Genomic DNA, 24476 nt, shown 5'->3' with positions numbered 1-24476 from the left:
TTTTGCTAAAATATAGTCAAGAGCCATGTCATGTTTCAACAGCGTCAGTCTGTGACTTCTTTGAGTATTTGACAGAAGGTTAAACCCTCTTATTGTTTCATTCGCAAACCCCTGCAAAGTATAGGTAATATTATCAATATGATCTGCCAAAAATGTTACACCATACCATGGAAAAAGTCAGAGTCCCCACTTCTCTCCTAGACTTATCCTCCAATGGTAGGCTTCAAGACTATGAAATGTCGCCATGTCTCTTTTCACCCTATTTTCAACCCTAGCTTCAGATTTATCTGTGTCCGGTGCTACCCCTCTTTTAATGGTAAAAGCCTCATATGGAAGCTTCAACGTTGACATGTAACAACATCCTGTCCATCCATAGGGTAAGAATATATATGCTTTATCACCACAAACCCACCAAATATCTCTAAAATTCCCAATAGTTACATTGCCAGGCAAAAGCTGATCTTTCACCATCAAAGTCCTGCTCTTCTTACTAACTGGTACATAAAAAGTTACATTATATTTGTCATCTCTAACCTTATGTTCATGCTTATCCAAAGTCATCATATAATCATCACAATCTGATATTCCCATGAACATACCCTTTCCCTCATATGTTTTATTAGAACAAAAACTACTTTTAGCCCTCACTGCTTTCACCTCCAATGCTTCAGGGTTCGCTGTTACCTGATTTTCCTTACCGTCTAACAAATTCACATAGGGTAATTCATTTAACCAAGAACACCTAAACCTAGGCCTAAACAAATGTTTTGACAACGACATTACTTTATCTGTTAATGCTTGTTGCTGATACAACAGCCATGACAAAGCATAAGATTGACACATACTTGATAGAGGTTGAGCAACCGTCTCTAAAATGGAACCCCACGTCTCTGGTGCCGGAATTCTCAACAGACATGGACCCTCAAGATTCCTCACTGATCTTACATAATGAGTTAACTGCTGGAACCAAAGATTTCTACCTGCCCATTCATCTTTAATCTTCAAAACAGAAGAATCAAATCCATATGCTTTCCATTTAGTTTCTCTTTTCCCTAACGAGCGGTATTGATCAGATGTATCTTCTGATGTTATGTTGAACTCAAAGAACTCATCCTGTACCTCCATGATATTATCTTGCACTATTTCAGATGAATCTATATTGTTCTCTACCACTATCTGCTGAGTCATTCCTGCTACATCCTTTAATTTCAGAAAAGTTGTTGTCGGTGTCGGTGTCATACTTCCTACATTTGTTATTGCCGTCGTACCATTAATTCCTTCCAAAGTTACCATTAAAGTAGTTCATTTAATTGATGAATTAACACCCTTAATTACTTCTAGTGGGAAAGTTACCGATATCCTCTGTGTATTATTTACTGTTGGAGTGGCTACTGTAATATACTTCTCCTGACCTTTGGTGACTGTGGAAGCTTCAACAGACTTCAACTCTTCCATTATAAGCGTCACTTTACGAATTACATAGCCTTTTAACCAATAATTCTTAACCGGAACAAATTTTAATGCTTGCACTAGATAAGTACACATATATTCTCCCTGATCTTTCTCTGTAACATTACGCAAAATAAGTGAACAATCACTCATAACCCTCTTCCCCTTCATATTGTTGTACAAAATATACTTCCTTTGACTAGGGGCCACCGCTTCTACATCTGGTCCTGATAACAATACTTCTTCTCCATAATTATCTCTCCATGTGGGAGGAACGTCCCCTCCCCCACTCCATCTCTCACAGCTACAAGGAAGATGAGCTGTCTCACCCCTCCTAACCTTAATAACAGTCTTTTCTTCTAAAATTGGTGCTGGAGCAATTGGTTCCCTTGTAATCAAATGCGATATATTTATGGCTTTAATAACTATCAATGTTGAAAGAGTTAAATTGCTTCCCACTGTTGTTATAACAGACTGAAGTGTTGATGTCATTGTTGTTACTTCATCCCTAGTTTTCGTAACGTTTTGGTCTGACTTTTCTCCTAACTGGTCTAGGCCTACTTTGTCTAACTGAATCACTAGCTTCTCCTGTAACAGAGTTGCCCTTGGTGGTCTCTGCTGCTTCACATTCCACTGAAATATTCCCTGTTGCTTCTGGGACGTATTGAAAATCAATTTCCCCAAATCCCCTTTCCTTTCCATCCATTGCATAGTCATCTCTGGCATCATCAGAAGTGTAAACATTATCAACGTTATCCCCAACATTGACAATCTCTCCCTCTTCCTGTTCTCCCCTATCTCCATCCTCTCTCTCTGCGCGTGGCACCTCTTCTCCAGGCGCTTTAACACAATGTGACAAATGATACCACGTAGGAGACCCCTTAACCTGGACAGCTGTTCCAGTACTACGAACCACTTCAAATGGTCCTTCACGACGTTCGTTATACCACTTCCTTCTGAATACCTTTACGAATACTTTGTCCCCCGGTTGTACTGTATTCCTCTTATCCTCCTCAAGCTCCTCCTGCACCTCTTCTTGTCTTTGCCTGTCAGAAACATATGTGGACAACTTTTTATGAAAATTGGCCATATATGTAACGTACGCTCTCATTTCATCTTCCAACAGAGCCAAGCTTGGACCCTTTCCGCTTGTTCGCAAACAAGGCGTAGGCATCCTTCTTCCTGTTACCAACTCATGGGGTGTCATACGTAGATCACGTAACTCACTTGAGCGACACACCATTAGTGCTAAAGGAAGCGCCGCTATCCAGTTTAGACCTGTATGTTGACAAATCTTCACAATGCGATTTTTCAAGACACCGTTCATTCTTTCACACATCCCTTGACTTTGTGGGTGATAAACTGCTCCAAGACGTTGCTTAATTCCCAATTTTTGCAACATCAATTTAACTGATTTATCCACAAATTCCCTTCCATTGTCTGAGGATATTCGATCGGGTAATCCCCACCTGCTTATGACTTCTTTACACAAGAACTTGGCAACCGACTGAGCATCCTTACGCTTGGTTGGACAAGCTTCCGTCCATCGTGAAAATCTATCTACAACCACCAACATGTATCTTTTCCCATCAACTGGTTTTATCATATCAACAAAATCAATAACCAACTCACGCATAGGACCCCTTGGTGTTGGAATGTAACCAGGATGAACAGTTACCCCTCTTCGAACATTATTTTTAAGACAGATAGTGCACCTTCCTATCATATAATCAATTTGTTCAAACAAATATGGAGCCCAAAAACCATATTCCTTTGTGATCTTTCTGTTAACCTCCCCCCTCGCAACATGAGCTAACCCATGTGCTTCCTGAATCATCAGACCTAAGAGGTCTAGAGGCGCTACTATCAACCCCTCATGGTTTCTCCACAGACCAGTAGCATCTTTGACCGCTCCTCGGTCTAGCCATAGCTGTTTGTCGATCATAGAAGCAGCTTCTTGCATCAAAAGTACATCCTGAAGCGTAATTTTGTCTTCCAAGTCCACTCCATGAGTGACCAGAAAAACTTTTCCCAATTTATCCGCTCCTGCGACGGCTTTTGCAGCTTCATCAGCAGCTTTGTTCCCTTGTGTCACTCTTGACATATCTGTTTTGTGAGCTGCACACTTAGCTATCGCTATCTCTTTAGGCTTCATCATAGCATGCAACAGTTTCATTATTTGCGCATGATGTTGTATCGGAGAACCATCCGTTTTCTTAAACCCTCGACCTTTCCATACTGCCCCAAACAAATGACATACACTATGTGCATATGCTGAATCAGTGTATATCGTTACTCGCTTTCCTTCTGCTAACAAACATGCTTCTGTTAGCCCCACAAGTTCAGCAAGTTGTGCAGACGCAGGCTGTGGTATTACTTCAGCCTTTTCCACAACAAATCCAGTTCCTCTGCCTTTAACTACTGCATAACCAGCACATAATTTATCTCCCACCCGATAACAAGACCCATCAGTCCAATACTCCAGGTCTGCCTCACGTAATGGAAAGGCTTGTAAATCTGATCTAAGCCTCGAATATCTCACTGCTTCTTGGACACAATCATGTGGCTCACCATCCTCTGAAGTTGGTAAACTCTCGGCTGGATTTACTGTATCACACCTCACTAGGGTGACATCTTCCTGCTCTAAGAGCCTATGATAGTCTCTGAGCCTAGGCATAGTCAATGTATATTTCCCATAGTTCAGAAGATTTCTGAGACTATGATGGGTAAGAATTGTTACTGGGTAGCCCATCGTGACCGATGATGCTTTGTCATACATTGAATATACTCCCACCATTGCTCTGTAGCACAGTGGTAACCCTAGTTCTACCTCTGAATAAGCAGTAGAGTAGTAGGAAATAGGCTGAGGATTCGTCCCCGTGCCTGTCGGTTGACAAAGAACCGCACACGCATATCTACCTCCAGTAGAAGTAGACACATATAGCAAAAAGTTCTTTGAGTAATCTGGTAGTGTAAGTGCAGGTGCCTCCTGCAACCTCTGTTTGATCGTTTCAAATGCCACATGGCCTTCCTGTGTCCAGGAAAGATTGCTATGGAGTTGACCACTCTCAGTACCCCTAACCATAGCTCTCAAAGGTGCCATCAAACTAGTATAACCCTCCACCCAAGCTGAGGAATAACCAGCAATACCCAGAAATGTCATCATCTCTCTGACCGTTCTAGGCTTCGGAGCCTTACGAATAGTTTCCACTTGCCTGTCCGAAATGTTTCTGTGGCCATGCGTTATGTTTTGACCTAAATACACAACCTTCTCCTGGCAATATTGCAGCTTTTTCTGTGAAACCTTATGCCCCTTTTCTGCCAATACCTGTAGCAATTTAATTGAGTCTCTATGACATGTTTCCTTATTTTGTGAGCAAACCATTATATCATCCACGTACTGAATGACAGTGCTCTGCAATATCTGATCTATCCCTACCAAATCATCCTTCAGTACTTTATTGAAGATATGAGGAGAATGCCGGTGCCCCTGTGGCATTCTACTGTACTCATAGAATTGTCCCTTATATGTGAACCCAAATAAATTCTGACTCTCTACACTAAGTGGAACACTAAAAAATGCTCCACATAAGTCTAGCACTGTAAAATGTGTCGCATCAGGAGGAACTTGGGCTAACAAGGTATGAGGGTCTGGCACTTCTGCTGGAAAGTCAATCACTACCTCATTTACTGCTCTCAAATCATGAACTACACGATAAGTTCCATCTGGTTTTTCCACAGGCCACAAAGGCGTGTTACTCCGAGGGTTTTTTGTTGTCCTTAAAACACCTGCTTTCGAAAGTCCTTCAATTTGTGGTTCAATCCCTTGGATTGCTTCATCTTTCAATGGATACTGATTTTTCCATGGAGGTCTGGCTCCTGGTCGAAGTTCAACTTTCACAGGTTGGGCTGATTTCACAAGTCCAATATCGGTACTGTGTTGAGACCACAACCCTTCTGGAACTTGTTGCAACATCTCCTCTTTCATAGAGTCTGAATCCATCTTCATATTGCAAATAGATTCATGTGTCATTCCTACCGCTTGTGGCTCTCCTTGTCCTTGAGCCGAAATCATTATTTTAAGAAATCGTTGATCTTCACTTCTCCAGATCGCCAAATTCTCTTTCATTGGTCTGAAAATAAGTTTCTCTGCTTCTGTCATCATTTCTCCTATTTGCTTCTGCTCATAGCCTTCCGAAACCAACAAGGTAACATGTGGCACACTCTTCTCAATCTCAAATTCTTTATTCAGATAGTCGTCTGTGTTTATCTTCATAGCTGCTCCTTGTGTTCCTAAAATAATGCAACTTGAGCTAAGTTGAACATTCTTCGGTTGATGACTCAACCATTCCTCTGAGTGTGGTTGGGCAGCCTTCTTGAAATATTTGAGCGTACAATGGAATGGATATTCCGGAAGCCTCGCATCCGGCATATTTGCAACAATAAATCTCTCCCATATCTTAGCCTGCTTCATAAAATCTTCACTGAGATTTCCAATCCAGAATACTGAAGACGAATCCATCTCTGTCATCATCAACAATTGGTAAACCTTTTCCTTTGGCATTTCTACCAGACAGCCGTCTGGTGTACATCTTATTGTACAGTTCAATTTACACAATGCATATCTTCCCAATAATGCAACAGGTGTATGTTCTGATACCAATATGGGTATTGTAATTTTCTGATCTTTATAGCAGAGCTCAATTGGTTCCGTAAGAGGAATCAGCTGTTTTACTCCCTCAAATCCGATTGTCCTAATGAGTTGATTGGACATAGGGAGATGTGTAGCATCTTCAGGCCGAACACAGGTGAACGCAGCTCCGCTATCCGCCATCACTTCCAATGGTCGGTTGTTTATTTTCACCTCAATTGTTGGATCTTTTTCCGGTCCTGATGCTACCAGCTGACACCCCCCTTTCGGATCTTCTAGGCACCTCTAGAATCCTTGCTCCGGACCGCTGTAGGGGTTCACCGGTCCTCCAGATGATCTTGACTGGCCCCTGTATCTTCCTCTGAAATTCCCTCTGATGTTTCCTCCTGACTTATTGCAGTCCCGGACATAGTGACCACCCTGTCCACAATTATAACACACATCTTGAGATTGCTGGAAGTGTGGCTGAAACCTTCCTCTTCCTTCGAAGCCTTCTCGTCCTCTTCCTCTCCAATTCTGTGTCTGTCCAGAAATTGGCTGTGGATATGAAACAACTGGTACCCCCATTGGTGGCTGGTACAATTGCGGTTGGAACTGTTCTGGTTGAAGCTGTGGCAGTGATTGTTGATTTGGTGCACACTGATTCTGCATAACCAAAGCTTGTTTCTTCTCCTTCTTATTGTCCCCCAGTTGTAGTTGATTGAGTTTTCTGAGAGTTTCTTCGTCCTGTTCTTTCTGGTTGTGTTCCTTTTTCCTGTACAGATCCACTTGATGGGCTATATGATCGGTATAGACGCCTTTTGTCATGCTTCCAAGTCCAACCACTTCTGCCAGTTTGCTCCTTACTGGTGAGGGCAGTCCCATTTGCAGTTTAGCTCTCAAAATTGACTGCTCAATTTGACTCACATCTGGATCATTTCCAGTAATATTTCTCCACACTTGATGAACTCTTGACACATAGGCTCTCGGATTTTCTTGTTGTCCTAGTGGGTCAATCAGAATATTATCAGGATGCACATTTGTTGGAAATGTATCTTTCAATGCTCTCCACAGACGATTCCTACTTGCAGCCAACAATTCAGGATCGTTCACTGCAGTCCCTACATATCTAATGAGTCCAGCTCTCTGAAAGACTTCTTCCATATCTGGAATCCCAATGAGATTAGCCAAAAGTCTCTTAACGTCTCCTATGGCTGACTGTGTTCCCACCGTAATTTCTTCCAATTTCGAAATCCAAGGATAGGCCCCATCTTGAAGAATAGGCAGCTTCTCAAGTATATTTGACATATCAGTATTTTGCAACGGCTTATATTCTAAGTTTTGACCCCGAATGATAACTGGTATCATTTTACTCGTGGCCTCTTTCCTTGGCCTCAATGCATATTTTCCCTCAACTTCTTTGGATTCTTTTTTCCGCAGTTTCTCCCTCTGTATCTTCAGCGTCTTGAGTTGTTCCTCTAGCTCTCTTACCTCTTCTAAAGTCCTCGCTTTATCCAGGTCTGATAAGCATCGGTCTATATCTCCTTCTATTTCTTCTGTGCCAGTCCTTGTAGGATAAACAGCACCTTTAGTCTCCTCTTTATCGCTGTCTTCATCTTTGCTTTCATCAGAACTAGAATATCTTGTATCCTTCTTCTTCAAACCTTCCTCACCCCTTCTCTCCGTTCTGGCCAACCTCCGTTTGATCACAGGATCATATCCACCCATGATCTCCTCTGAATCACTCTGATCATCATAGTCCTCATCCAGTTTCATCCTACTTAACCTCATTCCACCCTTAGTTTCCAGACATCTCGTTTTCTTTTTACTTTTGGAGTTTGGATGCATTTTTATGGTCGTTTCTGCTTGTCCTCTCTCTATTATTCGTTCATCTTCATCTCTGATGCAATAATCACCCTGCTGGAGGATCACTGGAAGCTGAGGATAAACATCCCTAAGCTCTACTTCCTTCTCATAAGGTGGGGGTCTTTTCGCTGAATCCGTATGTGAGAAAGGTATACTGACTTCTGCCCTTAGTTTTTCTGTCGACTTCTCTTCCTTTAGCATTTTCTCTATACCTTTGTTTCTCTTATCGTTGGTATCTTTCCTCAGTTTTTGTCCTTCATCTTCAAACAGCTTAAGAACACCCAGCTCCCTTTGTCTCTTCTCTTTACGTTGTTCCCTTTTTTTTCCCTTCTTTTGATCTGCCTTGTAAATTGACAGAAGCACTTTCATGATGTTGGTGACGTCAGGGTTAAGAGTCCCTTCCATTGGCCATGGTTGTTCAATGTCAGGCCAACGTTTGTTCCATTTGCCGGATAACCTCGCAATACCCTTAACTAAAGGATTACTATTTTCAACTATATCAACCGGTGTAATGACTTTCATAGCCTTGCTTTCCTTTCTCCCCATTGTAACTACTCTTTTATATTCCTTTATTGTGAATTATTTTATTTTAGACTATATAGCCTATGGCTTCCCCCCTTTAATTATTAATATAAACTAAACCACCCCAAAAAAAAAAAAAAAAATATAAAAATGTTTATTTATATTTTTATTCTTTTTTCCTTTTTCCTTTTTTTAAATCAAATTTCTTTTAATCAATAAATAAAAATATGAATATAAAAAAAAAAATCATTTAAATTTTTTTATTCTAAAAATATTTTTAATTAAAATAAAAAATCAATTAAAAAAAAAAACAATTAAAAATTATGAATAATTAAAACCAAATTTTTATTTCTATATCCTATCCGGAAAGTAAATACAAGTAGTCAACTTCACAGCAATCCCAAAAACCAAAGACTTCCAATCCTACAACACTACAATACTCATAAATTCAATTGTTTAATATGCACCCAAGTATCTTAATTTCACAGAATAATGTCAGTACTTGATTTCCAACCGAACCCCTAATCAAGCCAAGTGATGCACAGAGACTCCAAAATGCAAATTTTATTCAAATGATCAGTCTGTTGCCAAGCGTCTGCGAAATTGTCATAACATCAAATATCCTGTAGGGGAAGATTTTGTAAACTAGCCTGATATCTGACTCGATCCTCTGCCGCGTCACTCCTTGTCACGTCAGCCCCTCCTCTCTTTCTCCTCTGACACTCCTCTCGTCCTATCGCCTCTCATATGACAAGGGAACAAAAAGGGACAGACAAGCATTTAAAGTTTATACACTCACTGAGTTATCCACATTCAATATTCCCCCACTCATATTCGCTCTAAGACTTAACTCAGGACTAAATAGCTCAATAACATTTTTATTTATTTTAATCCGTCATTTAATTTAATTTATTATAATCCGTCAACATATATCTAATTTATAAATTCACTACATCTCAACAAATAGTTTCATTTTCAAACAACAGCCGCTTTAACAACTAGACGATTCGTGTCCAAATCTCCTCTTTTCCTGTGTCTGTTTCTCTGTCTCCCCCTGCAGGACAGTCTAACAGAAATATGACCAATTTACCCACAATCCCCCGTGTTGTAGTTTTAGTAAACAACGTGTTGTAGTCTAGTGCCGTAAAACAAACGTCTCATAATCTCGTGCCGTAAACTCCCCCGTTTTGTAGTGTAGTGTCGTAAAATTAAACGCATGCGCAATACATTCAACGATACGATTTCCAGACAATAGAACGTTAGCATTCTGCCACAGCCCCTCTCTTTTACCCCTTATAGTCAAACAATAACACTTAACAGAGCTCACAATCGCATAGAACCCTGAATTCTACACACACAAACATAATTTAAGAGGCTTTATTCCATCGCAATGGCCCTCTAAGGTCACACGTTAGCATGTAGCACGCAACACAATTAGCATTAGCCTTTATGTACAATGTGGCATGAAACACAACCAGCATTTAGCATTAGCATTAGCATTTAGCATTAGCCTTTAGCTAACCTGTGGCTTGCAACACGTAACAAGTAACCTGCACTGCCCTTTCCTTTGTCTTATTCTCTACCGTTTATGCTGCCGTGAGTTCAATGGCTATCTACTGAGAAGTTCCCCCATGCAGATATCCCGTCGAATAAAAGATGAGCAGTAACCACAATCAAATAAATCCCATCAACCCCAGTCTTTAGACTGACCTAAAAACACCTAACGCGTTATGAGGATTTATGGCCCACCATGAGGTCGCCCCCCCTGGGGTCTTTACACGGTGCAGTGCCCTAATGTATACGTATATCTGCCTTGTATATCTGCCTTTTTTAACTACCAATCAATTGTTCTAGACTTCCTATTATTTGCGCCGTTTACCAATGCAACCAAATTTTAGAATAATTATTACAGACCCTTAGTCGACAGCAATAACACCACATTAGCACAAACCCAAGTAATTTACATGGTACACCCTTCAATGCCCTCTCAGAAGCCAGCGGAACAACTAATGCCCAAATTTTGTGAGAAATCTCACCTTATAGCCGGCTTGAGCGGTAGTCACCTCGCGATTCAGGAATGGGACAAAGAACGATGCATACAGATCCCGGACGAGCCCCCATTTTTAGTATCGTGTCGAATGCTGGCAATTATTGCTGTCAAACAAAGGAGTCCGCTTATACTGAACTTTGATCACAAGTTTTATTCATATCACAATTTCCCAGCATAAGTTTACAGACCTGCAGTGTCTGGAGAAACAGTGTCCCAAAATAATCTGTCTGTTTCTAACCCCCTCTTCCTCCAGCATATACTTATAAACAATGCAAAAATATGGGTTGCTCCCTCTGCTGTCCAATCACCTGTCTCCCCTGGGGCGTCACCCTACAAATGGCTACTTTTGAACTAACATAAACATCTTTTCATTTCTACATGAAAAACATTAACAAAGATATAATCCTAATACACTACAAGAGATTTACCGGTATGTGTGGTGGCTTCAGCTCAATCCCTCTTTCCGCTGATATAAAGTTTTGCGCCTATTCTAGGACATGGGGCTTGTGAAACTGATATTTTTCTACACATGAGAGTATATGGACAAGATCGTCTTTAAAACTCGAACCGTGTGAGCTACAAACGAATGTCACCAATATCTAAAGGGGAGACGCTCATGAACATGACAGTTGTTTGGCTCTGTGACATCCACAAGCTTCAGGGGAGTCGTCTGAAGATGACCCAGTACCGGGCTGTAAAAATTGCAAAACGTGCATAGGGGGTCAAATGTAATAACGTAAATATCGTGACCAAACATTGGGTGCAAAAATGTTTTCCCCCCTGAGTTTTCTTATACTGTCTCTCAGATATAAAAGTCTAATCAAATCAAATTGTATTTGTCACACGCACCGAATACAACAGTCCCCTGTAGCTCAGTTGGTTGAGCATGGCGCTGGCAACGCCAGGGTTGTGGGTTCGTTTCCCACGGGGGGCCAGTATGAAAATGTATGCACTCACTAACTAAATGACTAAAATGTAAAATGTGTAGACCTTACAGTGAAATGCTTACTTACAAGCCCTTAATGCAGTTTTAAGAAAGAATACCAAAATAAATCACATAAAATAATATGAGATAAAAGTTACAAATAATTCAAGAGCAGCAGTAAAAAGAACAATAGCGAGGCTATATACAATGTGTGGGGGTACCGTTTAGTTGAGGTAATTGAGGTAATATGTACATTGAAGTGACTATGCATAGATAATAAACAGAGAGTAGCAGCAGCGTAAGGGGGGCAATGCAAATAGTCTGGGTAGCCATTTGATTAGATGTTCAGGAGTCTTATGGCTTGGGGGTAGAAGCTGTTTAGAAGCCTCTTGGACCTAGACTTGGCGCTCCGGTACCTCTTGACGTGCGGTAGCAGAGAGAACAGTCTATGACTAGGGCCTTCCTCTGACACCGCCTGGTATAGAGGTCCTGGATGGCAGGAAGCTTGGCCCCATTGATGTACTGGGCCTTACGCACTACCCTCTGTAGTGCCTTGCGGTCAGAGGCCAAGCAGTTGTCATACCAGGCAGTGATGCAACCAGTCAGGATGCTCTCGATGGTGCAGCTGTAGAACCTTTTGAGGATCTGAGGACCCATGACAAATCTTTTCAGTCTCCTTAGAGGGAATAGGTTTTGTCGTGCACTCTTCACGACTGTCTTGGTGTGCTTGGACCATGTTAGTTTGTTGGTGATGTGGACACCAAGGAACTTAAAGCTCTCAACCTGCTCCACTACAGCCCTGTCGATGAGAATGAGGTTGTGCTCAGTCCTCTTCGTTTTCCTGTAGTCCACAATCATCTCCTTTGTCTTGATCACGTTGAGGGAAAGGTTGTTGTCCTGGCACCACATGGCCAGGTCTCTGACCTCCTCCCTAAAGGTTGTCTCGTCGTTGTCGGTGATCAGGCCTACCACTGTTGTGTCATCGGCAAACTTAATGATGGTGTTGGAGTCGTGCCTGGCCATGCAGTCATGGGTGAACAGGGAGTACAGGAGGGGACTGAGCATGCACCCCTGAGGGAACCTGTGTTGAGGATCAGCGTTGCTGATGTGTTGTTACCTACCCTTACCACTTGGGGGCGGCCCGTCAGGAAGTCCAGGATCCAGTTGTAGAGGGAGGTTTTAATCCCAGGGTCCTTAGCTTAGTGATGAGGAACACTATGGTGTTGAACAATGAGCTGTAGTCAATGAATAGCATTCTCACATAGGTGTTCCTTTTGTCCAGGTGTGAAAGGGCAGTGTGGAGCACAATAGAGATTGCATCATCTATGGATCTGTTGGGGCGGTATGCAAATTCGAGTGGGTCTAGGGTGTCTGGGATAATGGTGTTTATGAGAGCCATGACCAGCCTTTCAAAGCACTTCATGGCTACACACGTGAGTGCTACGGGTCGGTAGTCATTTAGGCAGGTTACCTTAGTGTTCTTGGGCATTGGGACTATGGTGGTCTGCTTGAAACATGTTGGTATTACAGACTCAGACAGGGAGAGGTTGAAAATGTCAGTGAAGACACGTCCTGGTAATCCGTCTGGCCCTGCGGTCTTGTGAATGTTGACCTGTTTAAAGGTCTTACTCACATCGGCTACGGAGAGCGTGATTACACAGTTGTCCGGAACAGCTGATGCTCTCATGCATGTGATCGAGATGTGGTGTCCCACTGGCTATCCTAAGTTGAAAGCACCAATTTGTAAGTCGCTCTGGATAAGAGCGTCTGCTAAATGACTTAAATGTAAATGTAATGTTTCAGTGTTACTTGCTTCGAAGCGAGCATAGAAGTAATTTAGCTCGTCTGGTAGGCTCGTGTCACTGGGCAGCTCGCGGCTGTGCTTCCCTTTGTAGTCTGTAATAGTTTGCAAGCCCTGCCACAGCCGACGAGCATCGGAGCCGGTGTAGTACGATTCGATCGTAGTCTTGTATTGACGCTTTGCCTGTTTGATGGTTCGTCGGAGGGCATAGCGGGATTTCTTATAAGCTTCCGGGTTAGAGTCCCGCTCCTTGAAAGCGGCGGCTCTACCCTTTAGCTCAGGGCGGATGTTGCCTGTAATCCATGGCTTCTGGTTGGGGTATGTACGTACAGTCACTGTGGGGACAACGTCATCGATGCACTTATTGATGAACCCAGTGACTGATGTGGTGTACTCCTCAATGCCATCTGAAGAATCCCGGAACATATTCCAGTCTGTGCTAGCAGAACAGTCCTGTAGCTTAGCATCTGCTTCATCTAACCACTTTTTTATTGACGAGTCACTGGTGCTTCCTGCTTTCGTTTTTGCTTGTAAGCAGGAATCAGGAGGATAGAATTATGGTCAGATTTGCAAAATGGAGGACGAGGGAGAGATTTGTACGGGTCTCAAGGAGTGTATGGAGTAAAGGTTGTCTGGAGTTTTTTTCCCTCTGGTTGCACATTTAACATGCTGGTAGAAATGAGGTTATACTGATTTAAGTTTCCCAGCATTAAAGTCCCCGGCCACTAGGGGTGCCGCCTCTGGATGAGCGTTTTCCTGTTTGCTTATGGCCATAAACAGTTAATTGAGTGCGGTCTTAGTGCCAGCATCGGTTTGTGGTGGTAAATAGACAGCTACGAAGAAAATAGATGAAAACTCTCTTGGTAGATAGTGTGGTCTACAGCTTATCATGAGATACTCTTCCTCAGGCGAGCAAAACTTCAAGACTTCCTTAGATATCGTGCACCAGCTGTTGTTTACAAATATACATAGACCGCCACCCCTTGTCTTACCAGAGGCTGCTGTTCTATCCTGCCGATACAGTGTATAGCCCGCCAGCTGTATGTTATTCATGTCGAGTTCAGCCACGACTCGGTGAAACATAAGATATTACAGTTTTTAATGTCCCTTTGGTAGGATATTCGTGCCTGTAGTTCGTCCACTTTATTATCAAGCGATTGTAAATTTGCCAATAGTATTGATGGCAAAGGCAGATTAGCCACTCGTCACCGGCTCCTCACCAGGCACCCTGATCTCCTGCAATATCTCATTTTCTTTCTACTGCGAATGACGGGGATAAGGGCCCTGTCGGGTGTCTGGAGCAAATCCCTCTCGTCCGACTCATTAAAATGTATTCGTCCAGTTCAAGGTGAGTAATCGCTGTTCTGATGTCCAGAAGCTCTTTTCGGTCATAAGAGACGGTAGCAGCAACATTATGTACAAAATAAGTTACAAACAATGCGAAAAAACACACAAAATAGCACAGTTGGTTAAGAGTCCATAAAACAGCAGCCATCTTCCGGACAGACACTTATGATTTATTTTTTGACTGTCTGTTTTGCCATTTATGAATGTGTTATTCAATGCGCTTCTATGGGCTATAGCAGTAAAGGCCAAATTCAATGTTTCATCAAATAATTGTTTTATTAAAAAAATTTACCTACAGGGATCCTAAAATTCAAAATCAAATGGCTAAATGATCAATTTTATGACCATCTTAATACAAATCCACATGTTAGCTTAGTAGATATTGCGATCTAAAGGCTTAGACCTACAGGGGTTAAAATGGCTGTGTTCCTATGGGAATTTGCACCACCATTTTTTTATTTCCTTTTGGAATGGTAATTGGTAAAATATATTTTATTTCAAACCTAGACTTTCAAATCTCTTATTCCCCAACCTGGGGACAATTTGGGAACCAAATCCAAAAATAAAATATACATGTATTTTGTGTAGCTTTTCTTTACCTGCTGTTGCTCTGTCATAGTCACGTTGTTGTACCAGAATCCCACGGTTCTTACCTTTTTTTAACAGGACTAAGTATGTGTTTGTAGGACTTATTGTTTTGAAATCAAAATGTATCTAATGGTAGTTTACAATATGTGTAAATGCCACCAGAGAGCATCAGAATTTTAAATGGTTTGTCATATTTTCTACTGGGGTAGATCACCAACGGCATCTAAATGTTTTACTAAATATTAAGTGGAAAATAGTAGTAATGTAAGTCATAGCAAATAATAATAGTACTGTTTCTCACAATAGTGCAGATGTTGGGGCCTTGGTCTGGAGGTGTAGATTATGATGCTACATGCTCTGTTGTTTAACAGTCTCCACTGACCTACAATGACCCCATCTATTAAAGAGCGGCTCCTGGCCATTCTGGAGGATCTTGGCTCTGAGGAGCTGAAGAACTTTAAGTGGCGTCTAACTATAGAAAACCAGCTGGATGGCTTCCTTCACATTCCAATGGGCCAGCTGGAGAAATCTGACAAACAGGACACAGTGGATCAGATGGTGCAGAAATACAGGGAAAATGGGGCTGTGAAGATCACACTGGAGATCCTGAAGAAGATGAGCCGTAACGATCTCGCTGAGAAGCTAGAAAGAGATTGTCCAATATGTAACTCAGAATTCATAGGTGCTTGTGAGCATATAAATATATATTCTACTGTATTGTTGAAATAATAAATTCTATATATATTCTAAAATAAGTTATATACAGTTTGTTATTGGCTAACCCTGTAAAACTACCCATTTTCTTTTAAATGTGCATTAATTTCATGTGCTTAGATTTTTCCAATAACCAGATATATTGTAAAATAAAATTAAAATAAATGTGTTTATTGTGTATTGTTGAGCATCTAGAGAACAACATATGTTTGCCTACTTGCTAACTATTCTATAACCATTGTCAGGTCCTTCGGATGAAGTTGTTGAGAAGTACCAACAAGAACTCAAACTGAAACTAAAAGAGAAGTTTCAGCATGTATTCAACGGGGTGGCAAAGCAGGGCCATAAGCAACTTCTCAAGGAGATCTACACAGAGCTCTACATCACAGAGGGAGGAAGTGGAGAGGTCAATAATGAACATGAGGTGAGACAGATTGAGATGACATCCAAGAATCCAGCAAGACCAGAGGCTAAAATAATCTGCAATGACATCTTCAAACAATCATCTGGAAAAGACAAACCTATCCGAACTGTGCTGACAAAAGGAGTCGCTGGCATTGGAAAAACAGTTGCTGTGCAGAAGTTCATTCTGGATTGGGCTGAAGGGAAAGCCAATCAGGATATCCAATTCATTATTTCACTCCCTTTTCGGGAGCTGAATTTGGTGAGGGAGGAAAAGTGCAATTTAGTGGAACTTCTACATACATGTGTCAGAGAGACTAGAGTGATTGAGAGGGACTTTTTGAATCACATTTTAACAAAATTGCAAAAACCAAGAAACTACAATGAGAGCGAGTACAAAGTTTTGTTTGTCCTTGATGGTCTAGATGAGTGCCGACTGACCCTCGACTACGACAACTGTAAGAGCTGGTGTGATGTCACAGAGCCAACCTCCGTGGACGTGCTGCTGACAAACCTCATCAATGGGAATCTGCTTCCACCTGCTCTCCTCTGGATAACCTCCAGACCTGCAGCAACCAATCACATCCCTCCTGAGTGTGTTGACCAGGTGACAGAGGTACGAGGGTTCAATGAGCCACAGAAGGAGGAGTACTTCAGGAACAGATACAGGGATGAGGACCTGGCCAACAGAATCATCTCACACATAAAGACATCAAGGAGCCTCCACATCATGTGTCACATACCAGTCTTCTGTTGGATCTTAGCTTCAGTTCTGGAGCATGTGTTGAGTACAGATAAGAATGAGGAGATGCCCAAGACTCTGACTCAATTATTTATTGGGTTACTGGTATTTCAGACCAAACAGATGAATGAGAAATATCACAAGAAAGGTGAGCGAGATCCACACCGGCATAAAGAGAGCTTCATGGCACTGGGGAAACTTGCTTTTAACCAGCTAGAAAATGGCAACCTCATTTTCTATGAGGAAGACCTGAAAAAGTGTGGCATTGACGTCACTGAAGCTTCAGTACACTCAGGAGTGTGCACACAGATCTTTAGGGAGGACTATGGGCCGTTCCAGAACAAGGTGTACTGCTTCGTGCATCTGAGTGTTCAGGAGTTTCTGGCTGCGTTATACGTTTTCCTCTCTTTCAACAACATCAATGAAAACCCAATGACCAAAGACCAATTCATCAGAAATATTAAAATGAAGTTGACGTTGAATCCTGCTTTCAACTTCCACAAGATTGTAGTGGATAAAGCCTTACAGAGTGAGAATGGACACCTGGACCTGTTCCTCCGTTTCCTTCTGGGCCTCTCACTAGAGTCCAATCAGAAGCACTTAAATGGCCTACTGACACAGACAAGAAGCAGCTCACTGTGCCATGAGAAAACAGTAAAGTACATCAAGAAGAAGATCAGGAACACTCTATCTTCAGAGAGGTGCATCAATATGTTCCACTGCCTGAATGAACTGAATGACCATTCTCTAGTGGAGGAGATCCAAAGATACTTGCATTCAGGAAATCTATCCAAAATCAAACTCTCACCTGCACAGTGCTCAGCTCTGGTCTTTGTGTTGCTGACTTCAGAAGAGGAGCTGGATGTGTTTGACCTGAAGAAATACTCCAGATCAGAGGAAGATCTTCTGAGGCTGCTGCCAGTGGTCAAAGCCTCCACAACTGCTCTGTAAATACATGTAAAAAAAAAAAAAAAAAAAAAAAAATATATATATATATATATATATATATATATATATATTTTAAACATGTATGTATATATATATATATATATATATATATATATATATATATACAGTACCAGTCAAAAGTTTGGACACACCTACTTATTCAAGGGTTTTTCTTTATTTTTTACTATTTTCTACATTGTAGAATAATAGTGAAGACATCAAACCTATGAAATAACACATATGGAATCATGTAGTAACCAAAAAAGTGTTAAACAAATCAAAATATATTTGAAATGTTTTTTCTTGAAATAGCCACCCCTTTGCCTTGACAGCTTTGCACACTCTTGGCATTCTCTCAACCAGCTTCACCTGGAATGCTTTTCCGACAGTCTTGAAGGAGTTCCCACATATGCTGAGCACTTGTTGGCTGCTTTTCCTTCACTCTGCGGTCCAACTCATCCCAAACCATCTTAATTGGGTTGAGGTTGGGTGATTGTGGAGGCCAGGTCATCTGATGCAGCACTCCATCACTCTCCTTCTTGGTAAAATAGCCCTTACACAGCCTGGAGGTGTGTTGGGTCATTGTCCTGTTGAAAAACAAATGATAGTCCCACTAAGCGCAAACCAGATGTGATGGCGTATTGCTACAGAATGCTGTGGTAGCCATGCTGGTTAAGTGTGCCTTGAATTCTAAATAAATAACTGACAGTGTCACCAGCAAAGCACCTTCACACCTCCTCCTCCATGCTTCACGGTGGGAACTACACATGCAGAGATAATCCGTTCACCTACTCTGCGTCTTACAAAGACACGGTGGTTGGAACCAAAAATCTCAAATTTGGACTCATCAGACCAAAGGACAGATTTCCACCAGTAATGTCCATTGCTCGTGTTTCTTGGCCCAAGCAAGTCTCTTCTTCTTATTGGTGTCCCTTAGTAGTGGTTTCTTTACAGCAATTCGACCATGAAGTCCTTATTGTCCTCTGAACAGTTGATGTTGAGATGTGTCCGTTACTTGAACTCTGTGAAGCATTTATTTGGGCTGCAATTTCTGAGGCTGGTAACTCAAATGAACTTATCTTCTGCAGCAGTGGTAACTCTGGGTCTTCATTAGATCCAGTTTCATCATTGCGCTTGATGGTTTTTGCGACTGCACTTGAAGAAACTTTGAAAGTTCTTGAAATGTTCCGTATTGACTGACCTTCATGTCTTAAAGTAGTGATGAACTGTCCTTTCTCTTTGCTTATTTGAGCTGTTCTTGCCATAATATGGACTTGGTCTTTTACCAAATACGTCTATCTTCTGTATACCACCCCTGCTTTGTCACAACACACCTGATTGGCTCAAACGCATAAAGAAGGAAAGAAATCCCACAAATTAACTTTTAACTAGGCACACCTGTTAATTGAAATGCATTCCAAGTGACTACCTCATGAAGCTGGTTGAGAGAATGCCAAGAGCGTGCAAAGCTGTCATCAAGGCAAAGGGTGGCTACTTTGAAGAATCTCAAATATAAAATATATTTCAATTTGTTTTACACTTTTTTGGTTACTACAGTGAGAGAAAAAAGTATTTGATCCCCTGCTGATTTTGTACGTTTGCCCACTGACAAAGACATGATCAGTTTATTATTTTAATGGTATGTTTATTTGAACAGTGAGAGACAGAATAACAACAAGAAAATAAAAAATAAACACGTCAAAAATGTTATAAATTGATTTGCATTTTAATGAGGGAAATAAGTATTTGACCCCTCTGCAAAACATGACTTAGTACTTGGTGGCAAAACCCTTGTTGGCAATCACAGAGGTCAGACGTTTCTTGTAGTTGGCCACCAGGTTTGCACACATCTCAGGAGGGATTTTGTCCCACTCTTCTTTGCAGATCTTCTCCAAGTCATTAAGGTTTCGAGGCTGACGTTTGGCAACTCAAACCTCCAGCTCCCTCCACAGACTTTCTATGGGATTAAGGTCTGGAGACTGGCTAGGCCACTCCAGGACCTTAATGTGCTTCTTCTTGAGCCACTCCTTTGTTGCCTTGCCCATTTGTTTTGGGTCATTGTCATGCTGGAATACCCATCCACGACCCATTTTCAATGCCCTGGCTGAGGGAAGGAGGTTCTCACCCAAGATTTAAATAATAATAATAATAATATGCCATTTAGCAGACGCTTTTATCCAAAGCGACTTACAGTCATGCGTGCATAATTTTTTTTTTTGTGCATGGCCCCGTCCATCGTCCCTTTGATGCGGTGAAGTTGTCCTGTCCCCTTAGCAGAAAAACACCCCCAAAGCATAATTTTTCCACCTCCATGTTTGACGGTGGGGATGGTGTTCTTGGGGTCAAAGGCAGCATTCCTCCTCCTCCAAACACGGCGATTTGAGTTGATGCCAAAGAGCTCTATTTTGGTCTCATCTGACCACAACACTTTCACCCAGTTCTCCTCTGAATCATTCAGATGTTCATTGGCATACTTCAGACGGCCCTGTATATGTGCTTTCTTGAGCAGGGGGACCTTGCGGGCGCTGCAGGATTTCAGTCCTTCACGGCGTAGTGTGTTACCAATTGTTTTCTTGGTGACTATGTTCCCAGCTGCCTTGAGATCATTGACAAGATCCTCCCGTGTAGTTCTGGGCTGATTCCTCACCGTTCTCATGATCATTGCAACTCCACGAGGTGAGATCTTGCATGGAGCCCCAGGCTGAGGGAGATTTACAGTTCTTTTGTGTTTCTTCCATTTGTGAATAATCGCACCAACTGTTGTCACCTTCTCACCAAGCTGCTTGGCGATGGTCTTGTAGCCCATTCCAGCCTTGTGTAGGTCTACAATCTTGTCCCTGACATCCTTGGAGAGCTCTTTGGTCTTGGCCATGGTGGAGAGTTTGGAATCTGATTTATTGATTGCTTCTGTGGACAGGTGTCTTTTATACAGGTAACAAACTGAGATTAGGAGCACTCCCTTTAAGAGTGTGTTCCTAATCTCAGCTTGTTACCTCTATAAAAGACACCTGGGAGCCAGAAATCTTTCTGATTGAGAGGGGGTCAAATACTTATTTCCTTATTAAAATGCAAATCAATTTATAAAATTTTTGACATGCGTTTTTCTGGATTTTGTTGTTGTTATTCTGTCGCTCACTGTTCAAATAAACCTACCATTAAAATGATAGACTGATCATTTCTTTGTCAGTGGGCAAACGTACAAAATCAGCAGGGGATCAAATACTTTTTTCCCTCACTGTACATGACTCCGTATGTGTTATTTCATAGTTTTGATGTCTTCACTATTATTCTATTAAATGGTAAAAATAAAGAAAATCTCTTGAATGAGTAGGTGTGTGCAAACTTTTGACTGGTACTGTATATATCATCAGTTAGAATACACATGATCATATTACATATTCATTGCTCATTCTCAAATGTTCTGCTACATGTACACAGTACACACAGTTGTCTAAATTCATGTTCATTGTGTTTTACTTTTCAAAGGCTTAATGGGTGTAACCTAACTGTGAAATGCTGTGACGATTTGGCTTCAGCTTTCAACTCAACCTCAAACCTAAGAGAGTTGGACTTAAGTGACAACAACCTGCAGGATTCAGGAGTGGAGCTGCTCTGTGCTGGACTGGAGAATCCACACTGTAAACTGGAGACACTGAGGTCAGTAGTCTGTATTTGTTCACTAAAGGGGATAGTTCATTATGTGATCTACAGGTATTTATAGAGGACTATCAGACTAATGAGTTTGGTCTCAGCTGAATTTAAATGTCATAGTTACCTAACTGCAAATTCATGTTTGGAAGAGGAAGAAATACACAATAGTTTGATATCATTTATTTTTATTTTCAAGATGCTTTCTTATTAAATGTTTTTAGTTATATAATTATGTGATTGTAATATTATTTTTATCAGGTCATTTTTTACATGCAAATGTCACCTGCCATTTCCCTTTTCACCACTAGAGGGTGAAAAATGTGATAAACTCTGCAGGTTGTCACACTGTCTGGTCACACAGAAAGGCTGTGCTTCTCTGGCCTCAGCTCTGAGGTCAAACCCCTCCTACCCGAGAGAGTTGGACCTGAGCTACAATATCCCAGGAGAGTCAGGAGCGAAGCAGCTCTCTGCTGGACTGGAGGATCCACACTAGAGATTGGAGAAACTCAAGTATGTGGTGAGGGTTTGTGGAGTTTGTGTCAATGCATGTGTGACATTGACAATTTTGGTTCAGGTTTCCTGGGTTAGTTATAACCATATATCCAACAAACAATATTTGAACTGATATCAGTGTGTTTTACTGAATCACTGTTCTCCTTCTCTTACAGTGTTGACCACTGTGGAGAGTACTGGCTGCAGAAAAAATGTAACGTTGACTGCTGTGAAGAAATGTGAAATGTGTTATTAGTGATGAAACAGGAAATAGCATAACCTCACTAAGAGTCTTTGTCAAGTTACTCAACTGGTCAAATTAAATATGAACTACCATTTTAAGGAAGTAGAATCAGACACTATTCCCACTGGGCACAGACATCAGTTCAACGTCTAGTTTTGATTTACATTCGGTTGAGCTACTAACCTAAATTCAACCAAAAATGTCACCCTGTCATTGGATTTATGTTAAAAGTTAGGTGAAAAAATACAAACTTCCCTTACGTCGATGACTTTTTGCAAATCCAAACTGTTTTTTTGTTATGACATGGAAACAATGTTGATTCAACCAGTTTTTGCCCAGTGGAATGTGCTGTATAGGCTTGAATACAAAGGTCATATAAAGTTTAGACTGTAGATTAAAAGACGATAAATGAAACACTAAAAAACATATTATTTACAAGTATTCTTTTTTTAGGGGGTATATCAGCTTTAATATTGCAGATAGATTGTAACTTCCATCAATGTAATTGTCTGCATCACTTCCAATCCCCCATATGTTTTTTCTTCTCGCAAATATATATATGCATATATATATATACATACACATATACATCCTTTAAAAAAATATATTTCCCTTTATTATCTTCCAACCCCACCACCCTTTCCCTAATTGGAGTAAACTAGTGAACAACAACGCTTAGGCCTCTACTTCCAGTTTATACATACTATATATATTTTATGGACACAGTCAATTTTACAATAATTCTATTTTGTTTGTTTTTACTCCTGAACTTCCTCTACCCTCAACCTCTCCGATCATTTTCATGATGTCCATCCGGTTTGCTTCTATATGCCATATCTTTCTAACTGAGCTCTTTCACAAAAGCTCCCAACCTACAACCTATATACTTATTAATACCTATATACTTATGTGGTCCTCTGTAGCTCAGCTGGTAGAGCACGGCGCTTGTAACGCCAAGATAGTGGGTTCGATCCCCGGGACCACCCATACACAAAAATGTATGCACGCATGACTGTAAGTCGCTTTGGATAAAAGCGTCTGCTAAATGGCATATTATTATTATGGACACAGTATGCTTACATTATTAGTTATCTTGTTATTATTTTTTGTTAGTTGTTATTAGTCCCATCCTTCAACTCCATTCAACACCACCCATCTATCTCTTAACACCATCCATATTGGATTTCTATTTGCCATATATTTTTCAACTGTACTGTGATGTTTTACAAAAGTTCTGAACCTTTCTATTCTCATTGTTTCTACAGATTGTAAATTGAAAATAAACATTTTTGCTAACAGTATTATTATATTAGTGATCGATTGACTACGACTTTTCAGATCACCCAGTAATGCTATCTGCAGGGTTAGCTCCAGGTAAATATTGCAATCCTTTAGCTATTCCTGGACCTGTGTCCAAAAACAAGCTACAAATGGACAGTACCAAAACAAATTATCTAATGATTCTGTCTCTTCGCAGCAAAATCTGCAGAGCTGGGAAGATTGTATCCCCCATATAAATAACATTCTATCGGTTGCAATAATTTTATATAATAATTTAAATTGAAAAATGCAAAGTTTTGAATCCGGCGTCGTTTTGCGTATCAGTTCATAAACACTATGCCATGGAATTGGTACGTCAAAAATATCTTCCCAACTACTTTGCAATCTAATGGGACGGCTGTCAATCTTTTGGTCCTTAAATTAAACTGGTATACTTTTTTATTTATCACGGTTTTCTTTAACCAATTATGTTCTTTAATGCAAGGCCGACAGACAAGTTCCTTACTTTTTCCCCCATCCACTTTCCTCTTCAATTTTTGCGGTAATGCTGCAATTATTTGGTTGTACTTTTGGGTAGAGCAGACATTTCCATATGTTTTTGTTAGCTGCATGTGCGACATGACTCAAAAACAGTTTTTTTTATCAATTAGTATATTTGAGTTTAACCACAATATTTGTTGCATTATTTGTTCTGTCGTTTCTGGAGGATTAAATTGAAATTGCAACCAACTTTCTATGGCTTGTTTTAGAAATAGTGATATTTGGGAGATTATTTCCTTTTCAAATAACTGAAAGTGAGAGGTTGTAATCTGAATAAAGGGAAA

At 40.9% G+C, this 24476-nt stretch overlaps 1 protein-coding gene across 1 annotated transcript in view; it reads left to right on the top strand.

Moving 5' to 3' along the window:
• The window catches only part of LOC311147175 (NLR family CARD domain-containing protein 3-like), a 36044-nt gene extending 18049 nt beyond the window's left edge, over positions 1 to 17995 (top strand). Inside the window, exons 2-3 of the mRNA XM_084183819.1 lie at positions 15550 to 15860; positions 16138 to 17995. Of these exons, the coding sequence (XP_084039945.1) occupies positions 15566 to 15860; positions 16138 to 17987 (2145 nt within the window). The 5' untranslated portion in view covers positions 15550 to 15565 and the 3' untranslated portion in view covers positions 17988 to 17995. The remainder of the gene's footprint in view (positions 1 to 15549; positions 15861 to 16137) is intronic.
• The last annotated feature ends 6481 nt before the right edge of the window (positions 17996 to 24476 follow it).

The sequence above is a fragment of the Coregonus lavaretus genome, assembly GCF_964263955.1.
Source record: "Coregonus lavaretus genome assembly, chromosome: 2".
Lineage (NCBI taxonomy): Eukaryota > Metazoa > Chordata > Actinopteri > Salmoniformes > Salmonidae > Coregonus > Coregonus lavaretus.
This window is presented reverse-complemented; position numbering and strand designations above follow the sequence as displayed.